This window comes from Trichoplax adhaerens, genomic scaffold (genome assembly GCF_000150275.1).
Source record: "Trichoplax adhaerens TRIADscaffold_17 genomic scaffold, whole genome shotgun sequence".
Lineage (NCBI taxonomy): Eukaryota > Metazoa > Placozoa > Uniplacotomia > Trichoplacea > Trichoplacidae > Trichoplax > Trichoplax adhaerens.
The window spans coordinates 369,101-391,431 of record NW_002060959.1 but is presented as its reverse complement, the minus strand read 5'-3'; the positions used below and the strand labels follow the sequence as shown (position 1 = coordinate 391,431).

The 22,331-nt window shown below is 30.8% G+C and overlaps 4 protein-coding genes across 4 annotated transcripts; all 4 read right to left on the bottom strand.

Moving 5' to 3' along the window:
- Nucleotides 1-3,342: 3,342 nt before the first annotated feature.
- TRIADDRAFT_60706 (uncharacterized protein) lies at nucleotides 3,343-4,500 on the bottom strand (the record flags this gene model as incomplete). Its single annotated transcript, XM_002116647.1, has 1 exon — nucleotides 3,343-4,500. The coding sequence occupies one exon, from the start codon at nucleotides 4,498-4,500 to the stop codon at nucleotides 3,343-3,345; it is 1,158 nt and encodes a 385-aa protein (XP_002116683.1).
- A 6,781-nt stretch (nucleotides 4,501-11,281) lies between these two features.
- TRIADDRAFT_60705 (uncharacterized protein) lies at nucleotides 11,282-14,997 on the bottom strand (the record flags this gene model as incomplete). The annotated part of the gene is made up of 5 exons (XM_002116646.1): nucleotides 11,282-11,347; nucleotides 11,685-11,722; nucleotides 11,788-11,805; nucleotides 12,021-13,607; nucleotides 13,671-14,997. The coding sequence occupies 5 exons, from the start codon at nucleotides 14,995-14,997 to the stop codon at nucleotides 11,282-11,284; spliced, it is 3,036 nt and encodes a 1,011-aa protein (XP_002116682.1).
- Nucleotides 14,998-17,639: 2,642 nt separating this feature from the next.
- TRIADDRAFT_60704 (uncharacterized protein) lies at nucleotides 17,640-19,360 on the bottom strand (the record flags this gene model as incomplete). The annotated part of the gene is made up of 3 exons (XM_002116645.1): nucleotides 17,640-17,914; nucleotides 18,104-18,162; nucleotides 18,819-19,360. 3 exons carry the CDS (start codon nucleotides 19,358-19,360, stop codon nucleotides 17,640-17,642), a joined length of 876 nt encoding a protein of 291 aa, XP_002116681.1.
- Nucleotides 19,361-19,651: 291 nt separating this feature from the next.
- On the bottom strand, nucleotides 19,652-20,933 carry TRIADDRAFT_60703 (uncharacterized protein; the record flags this gene model as incomplete). Its single annotated transcript, XM_002116644.1, has 3 exons — nucleotides 19,652-19,692; nucleotides 19,885-20,214; nucleotides 20,729-20,933. The coding sequence occupies 3 exons, from the start codon at nucleotides 20,931-20,933 to the stop codon at nucleotides 19,652-19,654; spliced, it is 576 nt and encodes a 191-aa protein (XP_002116680.1).
- Nucleotides 20,934-22,331: the final 1,398 nt, after the last annotated feature.

Here is a 22,331-nt window from a genome sequence, read left to right as displayed (position 1 = left end):
GTTAAGGCCGAGAATTTGCATTTTCTGTAATTCTTTCAAGTCCTTTTGTAACTGTGATGCCAAAATTATCATAAACTGTTTTTTCCCATAAGTTTTAGTTGGTATTAAAAAGATTCCTAGTTTTTATAATTACCCAACTATTATTACGCAAGATCATGCTCGAAAGGCTGTACAGTATAGCGCATTTTATATTGGTGTAATGTAACTTAGTATTGTGATTGTAGACTGTTAGCTATGTTTAGTATAATGTACGGTAGCGTAACTTTTATATTTATCCTAAGAGATATTTGGTAGCCATAACTATAGACTGCAGTGGTATAGACTCTATGCTAGAGTACAGATGGCTATATACAGTAAGGTTTTGAGTTACTAATAAGGTTATAGGTAAAAATAGCATTATAGATCATATATTAGGATGTGGTTAATTTATTGTACTTTGGCTGGTGTGAATAATGTCTACATAAGTACTGTAGTGGTATCCATATCGAATTAATGATGGTTCGCAGTACAATAATGTTACGAAGAATGATTTAACTATACGTAAAATAAGGTAAAAGGTTGCCGTGCGGATTGTAGCTGCGAATGCTACGAAAAGTATAAAAGCATGCAACTTTAGATTACTCTGTTAGTTCGTTCTAGAAGTCTTTAGTATTAGTATTTGGCTAGAGTAGAGCTGTGTGTAGTTAATCTTTATATTCAATAAAGCCCTTATTTTTCCAAAATTTGGAATTTCGTGATCGGTATATATTACAATTGGGAAACCGATTATTCTCGAAGAAATATTTTGTATTCTAGAGAAAAATTTATTTATAATATTACAATGCTTATTCCTTTCCCATGCTTTGTGCTGCTTAGTTTAGATATTATAATATTGATAGAATTTTATTCATAAGAAACTTATTCATTAGAAATAAGTTATTAAATTTAGTTTTAATGATAATTTTTAGCAATAAGTTTTCATTCTAAATAAATCTATCTCAAAAAGTTCACTATAACCTGATGTTATATTCTCACTTAACCTATAATATTGATTTGGCGTCATTATATATTGCATGGTAACATGGCACCTTCTTGTGCATAGAATACTATTGTTTACGATAAAATAATACAGCATTTGTACTTGAGGCAATTTTCCTTACTTACAGACATCATCACAGCCTTTTCGGTGTAAATTAAAGCCAGCGACAACTTTAATTCTCAAAATTCTCGAATTATTTTGCGAGCGGTCTAATCGTAAATAAGTTTCTATCGTGGTATTCGAGTGGCTGAGAAATATCTTAACAATTTAGAATCTCGTTGTATAGTCTTCTGTAATTTAGTCATATTCATTCCTTTTTCAGTATCGCCGTATGCTCAACTTCCAAAATATATAGAAATCGTCCTTTCTACTAATTATTTCATGTTCAGCAGAGATTAATAGAATGTACCTGCTCCAATCTCGTTTCCCTGTACAATTCTGATCCAACACAGGCCTTATATAATAACATTGTAATAAATATTTCATGATGTTAAATTGGCTAATAAACAATGATGTCGCATAATATTCTTGAAAAATTCTTATGAACATAGATTTCCATGCAATATGAAGTTATATCAAGTATATCACATGGAATGCTGATTTTATCACAATAGTTGCTTGCTAATGCACTATATCCCATTTTGTGACTTTTTGTCATCATTTGTGATTAATTAAGCCTGTGATACAGTTTTAATAATATTTTGTAATATAATATACGGCAAAATCAAGACTAGTCTTTTACTGGTGGCGATAATATTATTACATTCGTATTTAAATGGCTGAATTTATTCGCCCTACGGCTAATTAGTTGTAAATTAGATTAGGCTTCACTTACATTAAAGAAGAAATTGAGCAATTATAAGCAAGAAATTTTTCGATTATAATTATCGATAAAAATTGGCTATAATATAAAATTTTACCGATAAATGGTTATAGTAATTGCTGCTGTATAAACATGATTTTACCAGTACGAATTATAGCAATCGGAAAAGTATTATAGCTTTAATCACTTATTTACAGCTTCATGCATTGAGTGAAATATAATATGTGTAGGAAAAATTAATACAGAATCTTTTTCTGACCAATAGTAATGGTAGGTTGAATAATTATCAACACTTATAACGTAGTTATAGCTACAGGATACAACCGAAATTAACTATCTAATTGTCGATGTATCGATATTGATTAGCAAAGAAGAAATCAATAACGGAATATATTTCTGATCAACAGTAATGAAAGTTTGTAAAATTATCATCACTTATAACATAATCATAAATACTGGATTATCTAAGAGAAAAATATACCTCGTACGTTAAGGCAGAAATGGCAGTCAATCTAATGAGTCATGATAAATGAGAGTACTTTGTAAATGTCCATCACTGTACGTAATACCACCATAACTACTTAACTTTGGCAGCTTATTGAAGTGCCTCTTTCTCCCCCTACTTCGATACTATATGAAACGTCATGATTAAGTTTTCATTTTCTATATGATACGAATAAAAAGGACATGAAATAATATCTTCCAGCCTGGTTAATAATGAGTCATTACCAGATTTGTGAGTGCTATAAAGTATTGTTGTTCTGTTCTTAAATTAAGCAGAGTTTAATCGCAGTATATTTGTATAACTTATACTTTGATGTACGGGCATTTTGTACGTGTCAAAGCCTTTTTAATTCTGAAGACGACTACTCATTTAATATAGTAGTATGCAATAACTTCAAGATCTTTTATAAATAAAATTAAAGCATTTTTTGCAGATGATATTTATTGGAGGTTATAAGTATTCTTTATTGTTTAATTACATGTTTACGCCCATATCAGAAAAATTCTATGATACCTGCGGTATTTTAGTAGAACGTAAGCACATCAGAGTTAATATCAGTAGCTTTTACGTTGCAGCTGGGCATTGCTATCGGAAGTAATATCTTGATAACTTTCTACGTGTAATATAATATAATTGTCTTATAGTCGTATTTTCAAGGATGAGTAATATCTTCATAAATTATAAGAGCAAACAGAATATCATTTTATGTCATCAATTTAGACATCCCTTATTAACAAGTTTTATTTAATTCTGAAGGTGCTCTACTTAATGCAAAAGAGAATAGTTATAAATATTTGAGTAACTGCATCATCACTATTTTTCATAAGAATCGTCAATATACTAGACGTACTTTCTGTCGCATATATGCCTATCCTATATTTATTATTCGTATTCCAAATAGATACTATATTGTCTAGTCATACGAAATATAAATACACATTAGAAATGTAATGATTCTGAACATGAATTCCTCATATTGACCGTTAGCTTTATTTCTTATTTAGCATTTGAATGAGTCATCGCTGTTACAGTCTGACTTACATGTAAAACTGGATCAGTCTTGTGATTAAAATTTTGCCAGAAATTTTTCTTCTTGGCGAAATAAATAATAGGATTGTAAAGAGGAGCAAATTGCAAGAGTATCCAAAATAGCAATGTTAAACTATTGATCAGACCGTGATCGGAATGTGTCAACTGAGATAGTTTGCTATCCATGTAAATGTGGATAATCAAGCCGATAACTAAAGGAATACCAGTCAAAATAAACACTACAGAAACCGCCATTAATATTTTGATAGCACGCTTCTTTTGAAATTCGCGTTGAGATTCTATCCTTAAGCTTTCTCTGTTAGTTAAGGATGATTGTTTCAATTTTTTAATAATCTTGCTGTAGCAATACAACATAATACAAGCTGGTATGATATAGCCAATAATCACACAGTAGCTGAAATTAAGTACAACGATATAATGCTGATGTGCATCTTCTAGTACACATAAATATCCGCTATGAGGATCAACGGCAGTATTTCTTATGCCTAAGGCAGGAATGATTGCGACTAACAGCCACATAAATACTAATAGGATACACAAGCTCTTTCTAGAAACACGAGGTTTCATCGGATGAATGATAGCACGATATCGCTCTATAGACATTAATGTTAAAGTACTTACGGTTAAAGAATAGAAGAAAGTGAGGCAGAAAATAGTTGCTTTACATAATATATTCATCAATTGCGTTGGCCAACCGAAACCACGAAAAACGAAGATAACTGAGCAGTAGCTTAATGTTGGTATAGTCGTTAATAGATCACAGATAGATAAATGTGCAACAAGACCATCAGCTGCGGTTTTCTTGCGATTACTACGAATTGCGATGATAACAAGGATAGCATTAATAATGAAACCTATAAAGGCTAATAAAGTTAAGGTAATAAAGGCTATCACTATATCGGGTGGTAATTGAGTGGCCATCATATGTGTCATATTCATGGTAGAATTATTATGTGATGAATGTCCCATATGTCCTTGGCCCCTATTGCTTTGGCCCATATTTCCATGGTTCAAGTTCCCTATACCCATATTTCCATGACTCATATTTCCTAGGTCCATATTTCCATGACCATAACCAAGGCCATTACCACGCGAAGAATTCATGGAGATTTGTTATGGTGCTATCTAACAGATAATAATCCAAAGATTAAGCTTCAAACTAAAAATGTGTTGAAGTTGCTAATAAACGGCCTCTTTAATTCTGATTTCTGTTTAAATGATGTTATTACTATGGTACTCTATCACATTTGGGAGAAATAAAATGAGAAAATTTCTGTTCTCACAATTTCTATTAAAAGTTTTGAAAGAAGACAATTATTCAATTACTTTAATAAGTGATATCGATGTTATCTTATTCGCTGTCGATCATTTCCGGCTATGACTTTTTATTACAACATCTGGAGCCGAAAGAGATATCGTTGAATAAATGATGCAAAATAATATGATAAACTTATTCTTGAAGATGATTTACTACTATCCAAATTAATTATCCAGTCCAGTTAGAATTCTATTGGTGTCATCTTAGCCATTGAATATTTACAATTATTATCCTGATGATTAATCTATTCTTCAATTTTTGAAAATTAGCCTTATTCATGAAGGAAACCTTTAAAACAACCTTCTATTATAATATTTTAAAATGAAATTTCAAATCTATGAGTTAATTATTCATTTGTGCTTACCCATGAAGGACTAATTTAGCATAAAAGGTGAGCTTCGAAATAGCCAATGGTACCATGAATAGTTCGACGTGATCTCTAAAATAATAATAATGGGATAAATATCCCGTAAAGAATTGACGGGAATGGAATTGTAGATATACCTGAAATTAGCCTATTTGTTTCTAAAATTGATTCACTTGATATTATAATATCAATTGGCTATAGACGTAAGTCAAAGTGATCTGTATAAAATTTTTTACAATCTTATCGAAAAAGACTCCAAAAAAATTAACCTTTTCAATAGCGTATTCAAAATGTTAGCTTAGTTACCTATGGGCCAGCAAGATAACACACAATAACGAACACGCAATTAAAATTGAATTTATTAAGAATTGACAACAGAACTGTTTAATGAATCGAAGAATAAATTATTGAAGAACAATAGTCTTCTATTTTCGAAAAAGAGAATTGTATAATTAATATATAAACATTGTTTCTTTGTCTATTTAAATTTAAGCATGCAAGGCAAAGTAATTAAGAAAAAATAATTCAACCTGCAAAGGAGCTACTTTCAAAATTTTAAACTGAACTTATAATTTAACGTTTATAATTGCATTATTAAACAAACTCATCGCTATGTGAAAGTGCTACGTCATCACTTCATTTAATTAATGTAATTTGTGTCCATTGAATTCAGGAAAAAATTAAATAAAACGTATTATGCATCTTGATGGTATCTAGCTATTATTTTAATTAATGTACCTGAAATAGAAATAATGTTCTCTAATTCTGACTCTGACTCAACTATTTACTTACAATGCTCATTTTTCATCCATAATTATTATGAGAAGATTGCTAGTAATAATATCGTAAATAACCGGTTGCAACTTGCACGATAGCAATAGATTTTATTAAAATGTTCCTGACATTGCATTTAGACATTTATCGTTAATTACCAGTTTCGGACAAATGGAATAAACTGTAGAGATTTCTATTCTTACGATACGATCAAGATTGTGAATCAGGAGATAATTTTAAACAGGCGCATTTTCTTTGTTGATATAGCTAATTTGTTTTGTAAATTGCAATTATTCAAAAATAGCCTTTTAATAAATACTTGGATGGACCTTTATTTTATTTTTTGTATCCCAACTCGAGAAACTTGAAACTGAAAATTTTACGCAATTCTGACTTGCTCGAAGAGTAATATCATTGGTATTAGCTATTTAGGATAACCCTTTTAATACTTGTATATCTAATGATATTATTGCAGTTAGTCTACTTTGATCCTATTAACAACCTTTTGATCCATGAGTATCATTTTATTTTATCTATTGGCTAATATTGCTCAATTCAGCATCACTGCAGTAGTCAATCTCTCAACTACATTATATTCATGAGTAATCTCTAATAAGAGATCGTTCTTAATTATATGCGCAAAGCATACTTCTGCTAATTAATAAGTTATACCTTTATGAGTCTACTATCTTTATATCTCGGCGAGCAAGTAAAACAGTCAGAAGTTTATTGTTTTAGATGCTCTAATCAGTATTTATAAATCAGTTTCATTAATTCAGAATAACAATCAAGAAAGCTCTACTAGCCAAACTTTACATTATAAGGTTTCAGAAGTAAATATTTACTCCTCCTTAGCTATCTAAATTGACGAAGCGAAAAAACCTAGATAACTTAGAAAGCCAATATTGACCGGTAAATTTTATTTGCAATTAAAATGAAACATAAATCTAGATATAGTAAATCTACTTGAATCTAGCATGTGCGTAATTTATGAATAATTCTTTAAAGATCGATAATTTTCTTAGAAAACTGACTTTAACATAAGCAAGAAAAATTTTAATAATATCAGTGGCATTGCGTTTCAATTAGTATATTCTAATGTAATGATTTTAGGAAATATTCTTAATAAAAGTAGAAATAATGTCTCAAATTTTATAATTTAAACAATGGTAGTGAGCTGTGTTTAACCTTATTGTGACTTGCACAGATATACTGTACATCCCTAATTATTTATTTATTTCTTTTACTAATATTTACTTTTCATTTATTTTACTGATCAAACTAAATGTGAGGCTGTGATATATACCAATCACGAGATTCCAAATTTTAGAAAAATTAGGGCTTTATTGAATCTTATATAAGGATTAACTACACACAGCTCTACTCTAGCCGAATACTAATACTAAAGACTTCTAGAATGAACTAACAGAGTAATCTAGAGTTGCATGCTTTTATACTTTTCGTAGCATTCGCAGCTACAATCCACATGGCAACCTTTTACCTTATTTTACACATAGTTAAATTATTCTTAGTAAGACTATTCTACCGTGGACCATCATTAATCCAATATGGATACGACTACAGTACTTACGTAGACATTATTCACACTAGCCAAAGTACGATGAATTAACCATATCCTAATATATGATTTACAGTTCTATTTTTACCTATAGCCTTATTAGTAACTTAATTAATTAATAACACGTTACTGTATATAGTCATCTGTACTCTAGCATAGAGTCTATACCACTACAGTCTATAGTTATAGCTACCAAATATCTCTTAGGATAAATATCTACCGTACATTATACTAAACATGGCTAACAGTCTACAATCACAATACTAGTTACATTACAGAGGCATACAAAGCGAATTGCTTACTTTTATTCCGCTTAGTTAAATATGAAATGTTTCGGGTTATTTATCCCTTAGGGCCGCATTTTCTCCAACTCAAAATTCAAGTTATTAAAATGGAGCAAATCTTCAATATGACACGTATAGCCAACTTCACCTTTAACTTAAAGATAACATTTATTGGAATCCGTCTGTAAGAAAAGAATTCACTTATTTACTCTCATAAGAACCATTGAAAGTGGCGAAGATAAACCGAATAATCAATTTTATAGACTTTTCACAATAATTCTGTTCAATTTTTTCAAAATTCCTTTCTATATTCCTCCAAAAATGTTCTACGTATAGTTAAGATTTATATTTATTATATTGCTCAAAAATAGAATTTTATATGGCTGTTGGTTACGCACTTTTAATACTTTGAATAGTACAAATATACTGTTTCATCATAACAGCCATCTCCTATAAATATTTAAAAAAAAAGCTATTGTACATCATAGTGCTACATTATATTACTATTACACTCTCAAAATTCACCGCTGTAAGTATCTAACCCCATTACCAGCTTCTTTTTAACATTAAATCATGTTTAGGTGAAATAATTTACCTTATAATGATACTGATCTATATAAAAGATCAATCCAATTTTTAATTTACTTTGATTCTATTTGATGGTATAGATTTTTTACGTTTAAATTGATTACGTCTATTAGTATCACATGATCTACAATTAACCATGGTTTTTAATTCGCAGTGAATTTTTGGTGGTAATTATTGATTACTATCTAATATTATTTAAAATTCCTAATATATTCATTGCGGCAAAACAGCGATAATGAGTATCGTTAATATAATGTAGAAATAGGTACTTGCATAATCTTAAAATTAAACGTATAACTTGAACTATTTTCGTAAATCTTATAACTCCAATTATCAACTAACTTTGGGGCCGCTCTACAGTAATCATATCTATCAAAACCACTGTTACTTATAGAAATATTTCCATTTTCTAATATGTTTCCTGTTATATTTACGCCTAATCATGTAAGTATTTGGGTTTACCAGTTTGATAACAAACTCATAGTTAATGCCATTTAATTTATTTCTAGACTTCAACAATTACAGCAGATGTGTTTTTACCGCCATCGAGCAAAAGAAATACTAGATAAAATAACATTCTTTATTGTATTCGTGTAGGTAATTTTCTAGAAATTTTGAATGAATTACATAAAATATCTCAACGTATTGTAGAAAAGATATTAAGGTACATATTGACAGATAAGAGCTACTGATCCTAAAAGAAATTCATTACTAGACTAGAAGCTTTAAATTCTGAAATATTTTACAAGCTTCATAAACTGCATTTCTGTACCACAATGTTTTAGACTTTACCATCCGTAACAATTCAATCAGCTTTTCGTTTTTACTGGTTAAAAATACAAATGCAAATCGAGATTTTCATAGCCTATATTCTTTTTACTTGCTCAAAATTTATAAATAAAAGCAATAATTACTTATCTAGCTGGCTTAATTTGCTATGACTATGTTTTACTTTTATCTAATGGTGAGGCCAATCTATTATTGAGGTAATTTGGTGATTCACTATAGATGCCTTAAACTGAAATAGCTTTATTTTAACTAAATTGAATTACCATTCATTTTTAAGTAATGAGTAAGCTATAATAATAAGCTAAATTATTGTAAACTTCAATAACAAAGTCTATTAGTGTAATTAAAGCCGCATTATAGTTTAATCGGTATATTTACTAGAATCCTTTGGTAGCTTATTCCTTTACGATAATTATAAGATATCGGTAGTTATTCTTGCGTGACAACCATCATACAAGAGCTATTTAAATGATAACTATTATTATTATTTTCTTTATGCAGAATGCGGTTTTAGTTCAAAGAAACGCCAACACACATGCTAGAATTGTTCAGCTACTCCCATTTTGCAAATTAATTAGAGTTTTAATAAAGCAGTAGCTTATTTTATGGATGCTGAAAGTTAAAATATGTTTTAAAGCAAAGCTTTCCGAACTTAACTGCCAGTAAAAATAAAAATAAATTGTATTGCATTTAATAGAGTATTGAGGACGTAAAGTGTCAATCTTAATTTCTCATCAGTTGTCTATACGGCTATTTCTCATTGTTAAATTTATCGGAATTAGCGCGTTATATCATGTCTTAAATTCGCTATCATTAAATTATATACCATTATGTTCATTAAAATTTGTTGACAGAAATAACCATTTCTTAACCATTTTTAATAATTTATATTTTATTAATTTAATTAAATATCTCTTATATGAGATTATGGTGCATTAAAATATACAATTACTAAAAGAAGAAATAATATTAATACAAGAGATGCATCTTTGATCGAAATCAAGGATATAAAGAATATTTTCTTGTTTGAACCTATTAAGACACCAAGTTTACATAATAGTAATCGAACCCACGTTCGTAATATTTGGTGCACTCTACGTACTCGTACTTTTTACTTTGCATTATAGTATCACTCTTTATATTTACTAACTATAGCCAATCAATTACATGTTTATAACTATTATTATAGATGCCATTACTTATTGTTATATCATATGCGCTGCGGCATTGATATAAAGTACCTTACTATTCCATAAAAAGATCTATTCATTGTTTGTAACAATTTTACCAACACTAATAAGATTGAATTAAATTAGGTTAAAATTTAGATCACATTATCGGATACCTTCAGCGCATTCAAATACCATTGATTAAATCATTAATATTAAGAAAGTATACGCGAATATTACCAAGGACGTAATATTATCCTCAAATTCTTTCATATTTCATGCTCCGATCATCAGTCATCTATAGTATAACACATATTTTGGAACTTTGATCGTTTATGGAGTCCTAAAAGAGATAATTTATGAATAAAAACTAATTTCAGGCATTTGATATACTACTAAAAATCGTATATTATAGCAGAAATTACCTTTCAATTAGCAATACTACTTTTAAATCAAATTAAATTAAAATCATCTAAATTGGAGTAAATATTGTTATGAGAAAGAAATTTATCATAGGTCAATGTATTGCTATAATGTTTATAAGTACAGAACAAGACGAATAACGAATTTTTTATAACTTCGCCTTTGAAATCTTAGACTATAATAATTTATCCTTCTATTTTCGATCGTTTTCTTTAAATATGAGTGCGTTAGTAGGTTTAACCTACCCTGGCATCATGAATTGTGTAAGGTTTTACTAAGCGCTTCTATTATTGCGAAGAGGATAAAGCTCAAAGCTTGCGAAAGAATATTGAATGGATTTATAGCATGATGACTACTGCTCTGCGATTAAAGTGCCGGTTGTTATTTGCAATTTTGTCTTAGTATATAAGTCTGTCTTAGGATAGCTTAACATGCGAATAAGGCACCACAAATAGCACTAATAAATAACCAGCGTATCGAAATATCTATAAATTATGATATTGTAAAGCAAGATATGTTAACAATTCGGAAGTAGTTTGCTGTCCTAGATTAAATAAGGCTAAGCACTTATAGACTGTATCATATTTAATTCAATTATGCACATAGCTGTTTTACATAAACATGATTGAGATACAGTAAGATATTATATACTGGTACCTTCTACAAAACAATATAAAGAAGCATACTTATTACTTTTAGTAGATTCATAACAGCTTTAAACTGGTCTAGTAATAACAAAACTAGAATATGCCGGAATTGTAGTAAATTTCCTAAAAATTTTAGCCTGTCGGTATTATCCTCAGAAGCATATTTACGGTAAACTGCTTTCTGCCTGCCATTATAGGGAATTACTCACTCAAAATAATAAAATTCATCTTTCTAGGGACAGTAACACTACAGTATGATTTTTTCCTAGTTACATTAAAGGGATTGAATGCCTAACAGTATGTTATTCAATAATCAATTAATCATGCCTTACAGCAATTGTATTGCTTACCGTATGTTCTCCATTCACTGTTGATTGCTTAATTTCATCTGCAAAAAAATTATTTTGTTCTTATTAATCGTTTTTGAGTTATATGCCCACACATTGGACTTACCGGGAAATAAATTTTGTGCTAGTTTATAAGAAAAGGTTTTAAGAGTAAGTTACAGTATATCTACTTGCCATCTTCGGCTTGGCTAGCATTTGACTCATTAATATTGGAAGACGTTATGTTTTCATTTTCTATCATTTTCAGTAAAGTTAAAATTCAGTATCATGACATAAAAAATTACTTTACATAAATCAAATCATGCTTGTATTATAAATTATGCCATTAATTGTCCTTACCTGGAAAATTATCAGCTTGTTGCACCGAAGATTGAATAGTCGAGGATAAATCTTGGTAATGCTGACGAGCATTATTACCAACAAATTTGGATATGATATTCAGTTTAGATTTTGATGTTTTTGGAGAATATTTACGATTCATTATTTTAATGATACGGCGAACATCGACAATTTGCCTATGATTAGGTCTTAAAGACTGTGTGTAAATATTGACCGATTTCTGAAGTGATTCTATCGCTTTATCATAATGGCGCTCATATCTATAAGCCATGCCAATATTATAATATGAATCTGCAACATATCGATGATTACTGCCAAGTAATGCTAAACGAATGTCTAGCGAAGCTTGATAATCCTTTAATGCTTCCGTACAATCTGATAGATGATATTTTATTACTCCGATATTATTATAGACATCAGCTGTACTGATATGGTGTCCATCAAGTACGGTTGACATAATTTCCAAGAATTTTTCAAACATGGTAAGAGAATCTTTGTAACAAAACGAAATAAACTTTACGTGAGCAATATTTCCGTAGCACTCAGCTATTCGCATATTATTAATATTTGTTAATTTTTTCTGTCGAATACGCAAAGAGAAATTAAACATGCCTATGGCTTCTTCATACTTAGATAGATTGCAATAGATGCATCCAATATTGTCATACGAATTAGCTACTAAATTATGATTTTCTCCGAATATTTGCTGGCGAATTTCAAGCGATTTTTGATATAATGATAAAGCATCCGTACATCGATAGATATTCTCACAAATGTTACCGAGGTAATCGCATGAATTAGCCACAGATACATCAACATGTTCAATGTTCTTTAATAGTGTTTGCAATGCTCTTTGATATTGAGAAAGAGTGTTAGGATATTCTGTGCGCGAATGATCATCATTTTTTTCAAGCCGGCACGAAAGATAATAATGTTGACGGTTTTTTCCCCATATTTGGTATCGAACATTTCGTGATTTTTGAAACAGGCATAAACTGTTCTCATATTTAGTTCCAGCTAAGCGAACCACCCCAAAATTACGATAAGATCGATAGATGCCTATGTTATCAACATCGATCAATTGTAACCTAATCATTCGTAGAGTTGATGCGATAACTTCATGCATTGAGGTTAGCTTTTTACCCAAGTCTTCATTTCCACTACCAGATGGAGAAACCTTGGCATTTTTACACGCGCTTTTGTCCTTCCCTAAAACTTTACTTTGAATATTGAGTGATTGTTGAAATGCAGTTATAGCTTTTGGATAATGATATAATAACCGACAGACATTGCCAATATCGTCATAGGATTTTGAAACCAGCAAATTATGTTTTCCTAACATTTCCAAACGTATAGTTAAAGACTTCTCATATATAGATAATGCCGAATCATAATCATGTTGGCATTCATGAATTTTGCCTATGTTATCGTATGATTCAGCAATAATTAAATTATTTTCTCCTAATTGAGCCAGACGAATGTTTAAAGACTTTCGATACATGGACATAGCTTCTATATACTTTAATTGATGACAATAAACATCGCCAATCTTGTCATATGATAAAGCTACTTCAAGATGGCTTTCACCTAATTTATTCAATCGAAAATTTAAACATTTTGTATGTAATGCCAAGGCATCTTCATAATTACCTTGGCCAGTAAGCACTGTAGCGATTGCGTGATTGACAGTAGTGATATCGAAAGTAAGCTCTCGATATGTTTTAATTTGAATATCGACGCATTTTTGAAACATAGTCAGGGCATCAGTAAACTTTTCTTCTTTGTAATAAGTAGCTCCAAAATTAAAGTAGGAATCCGCAACTTGCAGACTATCATTACCTACTATTTCCGATCTAATGCTTAAACTTTTGTACAACATCGATAATCCATCAGTGAAATTTACTTGCTTAATGTAGAGGCAACCAATTTTTTCGTATGAATCTGATACATCTAAGGAAGTCTTTCCTAGCACATGTAATCGAATATTAAGAGACTTTTGATACGATGATAATGCCTCTTTGAACTGATATTGGCAAAAGAATATATTGCCAATTTTATTGAATAGTCTAGCCATATAAAGATTTTGATTATCCTCGTGTAATAATTTGGTATAAATGCCCAAGGCAATGCGATATTTTGCCTCAGCATCTTTATATTGACTTCGCTCATAATAAATATCACCAAGGCTAACTTGAGATTCAGCAATTTCTACACAGCTATCATTCTTCATTTCAATTCGAATATCCAAAGCCTGTTGATAAGCTAGTAAAGCATCATCTATTTTGCGTTGATTCATATATACTAAACCGATCATTTGATACGATGTGGCGATCTCTAAATCCTTCTTCTCTAGTAATTTTATGCGAATGTTTAGAGATTTCTTATGCATAGATAATGCTTCTTCATCTTTCCGCTGCTGAGCTAAAACATTACCAATGCTATAATATAATTCAGCAATTTCTAGATTATCATCACCTAATATCTGTAATCGAATATCTTTAGCCTTTTGATACATACATAAAGCATCGTTAAATTTAGATTGATCATAATATACGCGTCCTAGGCCGTAAAATGTATCTGTAATATCTAAATTGGAGCTCTTACATAGTTTTAATTTTAATTTAAGAGCTGCACGGTAACTGTCTAGTGCTTTTTGAAATAATTCCTGTAACCTATTAATATTACCTTGGTTATCCAACAATTTAGCTAAGCGATATTGATCATTTATTGCTCCAGCTAATTTTTGCGATCGTTGACAATATTCAAGAGCTTGAAGTAAATGAAGTTGTTTCGCTAATACTATGGAAACATCAAGATAAAGATCACATTCTAATTCTTTATCGACGATACGATCAGTCTTTAAGCTATTAATGATATTAAGGGCAGCAATGTAATGGCTCTGAGCTTGGCAATAGTGTCCTAATCGTAAAGCCTTGTATCCCAGTTGGCGTAGAGATTGAATATTTTCATTTTTCATTTTGCTGCTAAATTGATACTCGGAAAATGCGTCAAAAAATTTTCTATTAGTGTTAAGATACTTTTTGTATTGCTCTAAAAACTGAGATGAAATTAGAAAAAAAATTTCGAAATTTATCTATAACTGCCGGCTCTTGTAAATAAGCAACCACCCGACTTCGTAGTGCACTTATAGGCTACAATTTAAAGCGCTCTCTAACAACAGCTTTTAAATATTGACTAGTCAAAGAAAGCAAGATCCTAGCTTCCTTGTTTCTTTATTTGATAATTTTTACTTTTAGTTTAGCAATGCCAATTACAGCTTGATTGTGGAATCCTCATACAGGGTCATTACTATATTTTCCTGAATAACATGCAGACTAATATTACTGCTACTTAATCCAGAAACTAAGTAAAACTGCTAGATAACGCATAATTCGTCATTAAATTTTGTTTCTCATTAGGATCACTTCCGGTAATAACTAGTGATTGATAGTTCATATTCTTTCGTAAGCTAATAATTTAAGTCGATCACGTTATAAATTCTCATTATTTAAGGAGATGTTGTAAAGTTATCCAATTCCTGGATATTTATCGCAGTCTTTTGATAAATATCCAGATTGGCAGGGCTAAAATACGATTAGAACTTGAATAAATATAACTTAAAAATTGAATAAGATTAGCTATATATCTTAGAAAGTCCATAAGTATCGAAGATGAATTTCAGTCTTTAATTACTCTTTTCTTGCCCACTCTTAAGTTTAGAGTGGTTCTGAAACAATTTCTTAACTTTAAATAAAGCCCTTATTAAAGGGTCAAAGTGTTTCTAGTAAATTGCCTGATCTATTGCAAGATTGCTATCGTTATTCTTGCAACTATTTTCTTTCCAATTGATTTGTGTATTAGTTACCGTACCTCTTTTATTCATATAAGAGGTAGATACCTTGTTCGCTATACTTCGTACACTATACTATACTTGTATCATTTATTTTACTTTATGCTTTATCATTTACTCACAATTGAATTGTAAGATTGACTCATCATATAATTTATAGAAATCTATTTACTTCACAACAACATATCGATTATGTCGGAGTTTTTCACTCTAAGCTAATACTTTTAGTTCTGATATACACCTGAAATTTTAAAATGCATTTCTCTTACAAATGTTTGAGCTCGAGGACACGTATGTTTTACCGGAAAAAAAAGCTGTAATCGAATAATTTTACAATTAAAATATAATTACTGGAAAATAAATGTAATCATGGGCTACTCAAAAATACGTAGTGGTCTATGATGTGTCATGTACGCATTAATAAAATTTTACGTTATTCTGATATAAGATATATATCTTGACCAGGCGTAGAATTTTTTCCATGAACATTAGTCTAATAATTTCATCCTAGCAAGTATCATAAAGATTAAATTCCATTTTTTTTCAGCTAAAATAGTTACATTCAGCTTATCTTATTGTATGAAATTTATGATATTCACTAGTGAATAACAATGTAAGTGAACATGAATTCCTATTTCTAATTCTCCTAAAGTTGTAGAATAAAAAATATTAAATTTTTTTTAATCGAAAAAGCTCTCTTGTTTGTGCTTTTGATGTTTGCTATCGAGCACAAATTTATTACACCGTACGTGATACGTATATACAGTATTATTTCATATGTCCAATCATGGAGTAAAGCAGCTAAAAAGTTTCGGCTTGATCATGCTGATTTTTTAATGGTAATCAATTCTGAGGTATAAATGCTGTCCATAATATCAACGTAAAACATTTCGATACGCCGATTTTAATTAAATCAAATAATGAGAGGTGAACTGTAACACACTTAAGAAAATAGGAGCTTTCGCTAACTTCACCCAATGAGCATATAAAATTCGCAAGTTAATAGATTCATGTTTCAGAAAATTAGCTCATATTACTAATTATAATCTATGCAATGACTAAAATTCGGCACCTGATCATAATAGTTTTACTCCTTTATTAATTAACTGAAACGCTTCCTAAACCGATAATTGAAGAAATTTCTGTTATTATCAGTGGCATGAAATTAACAATATGAAATAGTAACTGCAGTTGAAGATGTTTGAAAGTACTCTTATATGATCCTCTGTACACTTGGAATACTAGTCGATTTGAAGCAATTGTACTACGATATCGACGTGGCAAAGGTCATGGGCTATAGGAGAAGAATGGTGATGAAGATTCATATGTCACGTCTTCTGACTATAAAGAATTACTTAATTACTAAATACCTGGGGATAAAAGGACCCAGGCTAATTAATCTTGTAATAAATGGCTAAATGAGTACTTTTACATGTTAAGATAACAATTAAAAGACTTAGAAAATGCTTTCAAATTAAGTATTAGTAGGTAAGTTGATCACTAATTCAGGAAGCGATGAACCTAAATACCTACTCGCATTAAAACTATTTACAGTTAGCAAACGTGGGTTTAAATATTAAATGTAACATTTTCTTGACATTCTTAATACAGACTTCGTTTATTGGTTTTATGCAACGAAATTCTGTATTAAAAAAATATCAACATATCAACTTTAGATCATTTTAAACCTTAAAATACAACACAGTGTTAGCTATACGCGTGTAAATTTAGTATATCAGATTGAAAATAATTTTTATTCTAATATGCATTTATTTCATTTTATCATCTTCTAATTTTATCCTTAAGTAACCACTTCGCCCTGGACTCTTTAGATATGCATAGTAGCCGATTCCAATTACTAAGATACAAGCTATAACTGCTCCAACGCTAATGATTGCGATCATTACACTAAAAGGTAAAGACTTAGATTCAGGGTGAGGAGTAGGTGTAGTTTTTACTTCGCGACGAGATTTCGACGATGACCATCTAATGTAGGCCGCAATATTGCTTGTCGCTAAAGCAGACATATGTTGGTAACAACCATCTAGAATAATATTAAAATTTAAATATTAGTAGTATAAAACAAAAAATCTTAGATATGGTTAAAATCGAATATAAAAGCAGCAAATTCACAGTAAGGCAATCATAAGAATTGTAAATGCACAGCATATGCCAGTCCTAATTAACTTTCTAATCGATTATGTGTTAACCAAAGTACTGTTGCTCAATTCACCCGGTAACTTTGTTTCTGGACGATTTTCCAATAGAATGCTCACTTCTGTCTGTGAATTGCTGTAAATAAAAAAATTATGTAGAAACTAAATTAATCTTGTAAATACGATAAATTCACTTATCGAGCTACCGAGAATAATTAAAAATTCGTATCAAAGTGATATACAACGAGCTAATTAAAGCTTTATCATCATGTACTTATTACAACTTAAATAAGCATTATTATCATAGCAGTACTATTTTGATCTCTACTGGTAAACAATTTGAGAATCACAAAGCTATTTCAATTTTCACCCAAATCATTGGTAGAACATTATATTGATCTTCCAGATATATTATAAGATATAAAGTATTGGAATGACTTCATTGAGCCATGTAAAGATGCATATAACATATATCATGTATGTAGAAATATAAATTATGACGCAAAAACACATATATATAGGTGTAGATATCCAATAACTGCGTCTATTTATGTTACTTTTGAATTATGTACGTATCGAATAGGTTAGTATCTTTAATTGCAATAGTTCATAAGTATTTTAACAGCACAGCGTATACGATGCCAAAATATTCACGATTCGATAGTTTGCATAGCAAATTGGGTATCGCATAGAATGACTGTGCATCGTACACGATGCTCGATTGAGTATATTGCCTATGGCAACATGAAGTTGGTAGCGTAGGACTACAACGGTAGATGAGTCTCTTCATACCTGAGATCTGTTACATCTTTGTCACTATGATTAGATGTAAAGCAACCACTTTCCAACTGCCAGCTCATAATGGTCTTGATATATTCCAATCGGAAAAATTCAACGAAACCATGTAGTGTTCCACATACATAAATTTGTTCTAAGAATAAATCTTTCTCCACATGATGATTGAAACCCGATTTCAAGATTTGAAGCATTGTACGATGCACATGACTACACAACATATTTTGTAAACCTCGTAGACCACCAAATTGAACAAATTTCTTCTGTAATGATGATTGACAATTAAACTGGCGAGCTACTGCAAGTGCTAAGAGTTGATGATTGATCAAAAATGGCTTGCCGCTTAAGTGGGTTACAAATCGCCAACAATTATCTATCAGCCAAATATTGTGATATAACGAGATGGAAATAATCATGAATGAATATCGAAAAAGCATTTCTTTCATAATAATTTTTCCATTGCAAATTAAACTCACTAACGACAATATTATTTCCCAGGAGACTGACTTTAAATAATAATAAATTACTTCGAATACCATTATGAATATTTACTCCGATACCTTTCCTAATGGTTCAAGACTAGAAAATAGCGTAAAACCTATTATATGGCGGTTATTTCTTCGGTCAATGACTATACTATTTCTCAATTTTATTACAAAGACTCTCCACTGTTAGCAAATAACTGTATTTACGGTATGTTAATCTCCTAGAAGTGTTTTTCTAGCTTTGATAAGAAATTTCGACTTAATATGGTCATAACCCGGCGGTGCACAACAGGATTAATACGTACTGCTTGCTGTGTGATATTATCAACATTTTTTCAAATTAAATTATTCTAGCGTATAATCCCACTGCGTCGCTGTCGGTCTCCCTAATATTTTAATGTACAGGTTAAATATTCGAATAGAATAACGTTCTCTTTTATATATCTTCTATACTATACGATAATGGTACACTAACTTTAGAGTAAAAGCCGTATTTGAAATTAAAATTATAGTAATGCCAACTGCGGAGACATCTAGTCTGTATTGCGAAGCGTTTCTGCAAGTCCATTTTACTTTACCTGAGATTTGGCAAGGATTGGAATCTAACGTAGGCCAACTGCCTATTAGCTCCCATACACATTGATCGGATATATTATCGGTAGAATGTGAATGATTCAATGACGCTTTGGAAGTGCCATTGAGGTAGTAGATATTTTGTGGTATTGCCATAGGCATCGAATATAACTTAGCATAATGAGTTATATCTTCTGTACTATAGTTCATGTTGGGAATGGTTACTTGTAAAACTTCGTCGGTGTCAAATAAGGCATCGCGTATATTTTCTACTTGATCGTCGTTTAAAATAGTTTCGCCAGCAGCACTTTCATCCAACGTCGCCTGTAATATCTCTGTTTGCAAAAAAATATATAAATCAATATTACCATTTGCAGACGAATGTTATTTTACAGTATATGCTATGAAAAGTGCAACAATGATGAGTTAATGAAGGGGATTTCTAAATTTTTCCATGAAATACACTATAGCTGATGGGCAATCCTTTCATTTAATATTTCTGTTTCATTGTCCAAAAAAATAGAAAACAATTTCAAGTAATAAGAAAGGCAGTAGATATATTTATCGATCGAGATTCATAATTATAATTGATCTCCAACGGAATGAGAAAAAATAAATAAATAAGATATGAGATAGTCATGGATCAAGGGATCAAAATAAACTGAACAGAAAGTCGAAATGACCAACAAATATGATTGAAGGATCAAGTCATTAGCTAAGGAAAATATTATATTTCTACCATAAGAATTAATGACAGCTGAAAAAAATGTTCTTTCTCACTACAGTTGTTGGTATGTCATTAAATTGATCCATCTTGGACTACTTTAGTGAAGTAAAACTGTCAATTACCTTTGGTATGAAATAGGCAAAAGGCAGTATCGACAATTAGATCAGGAAGATCTCGCTTATAGTAAGCAAGAGCATCTTGCAAACTTTCAATCATGCCATCAATGAATTTACTATCAATGGGTTCCGTTTCTGCCGCACCAATTTTTAACCAAGTTCCTAATATCAAGGTGATGACAACTGACCAAGAAATGCGCTTGAAAGCCATGGTGGATAAGGTAAACTTTGACCCTAAATGAATTGGATAGAGAGAAATGATGACGTATAAATACTTTTGGCCGAATAATTTACTCGGTCACTGGCCAATCTCGATAGCAATACAGTACTAACGTCAGATTATCCAATTAACGACTATATATGTCATATCCAAGGCAATCACGATAAGATAGACAAATTTATCCATGTCTTCACTGCTGTTATAACAGCAGGCTAAACGCAAACAACAGTGATTTAGCATGGCAAAATAGAAATATCATCGCTGCAATGCATGGATGATAGTTAATTAAGCTCATTTGCTTTGCTTGAAATCTTGCGACAGATGCTATAACGGTCAATCAAGAATCCATAAGCCTAATTTGGGTAAAATATACGTATACCATTAATATATGCAATGACAATCATTTCGAAAGCATTTTTCCCATTCCATTGGTACAAATCAATCTTACGTTTACAGTAATTTAATGAGAGGAAAATATCTATCAAAATGAAGGCTTGCGACCTCACAGTGGTCGAGTTTTCTCAAGTTGAAACAGATCCTAAATTATCTGCATCAACTTGAGAAAGCGCAAACCTATCCATGACTACCAATATGACATAATATAAATCTTTCAATCGGTACTACTCCTATTCCATGATAGATTTTTCATGTTAGTCATACCCGACTACGCCATATTTATTCCAACTATTGATTAAGGAATACTACACTTAATCCATGTTCTATCTTGATACGCAATATTACTTCTGCTTCCAGAGCAGATTTCGAGATTATTCGTCGACGATTACACTCCATTCATTTAAACTATCCACCAAGAATAAATAGGACACTGTCCTTGTACTACCTTGATAAGAATATTGCTTCTACTTTTACTATACTGACTTTATGTGTGAATTAGTGCTGTCGATAATTTTGATGTTGGTCATCTACTGCTGCACTCCATTAAATCAAACTATCGACCAAGAAAAACTTCTATACTGTCTATCTTCAATGATGAAACATATCCTTATTTTTTTTTCACTATATACAGTATGCTACGGCTATTTCTAAGACTGATTTTATCCTAAAGATTAATCTTAAGGACAAAGTCAGTCTTAGGAATGGCCGTAACATATACATCATTGAGTATCTCGGATTGTTCATGATGATATTGGTATTGGTGTGTAAATTTGTGTTATATACCAATGACTAATGTTCTCTGATTCAGAGTGGATAATAAACTGTCATTGTGATATTGCAGATGAAAAATGTCGACATCTATCGCCCATTCGCTATGCAACACTTGATTTACTTTAGTGCGATGCTAAAGTAATTCTACGAACTATGCAGTCATATATAATCATGTACGTATACCGTAAAGAAGTTTCCCTACTCTCCAATTTAGGCAAAGAG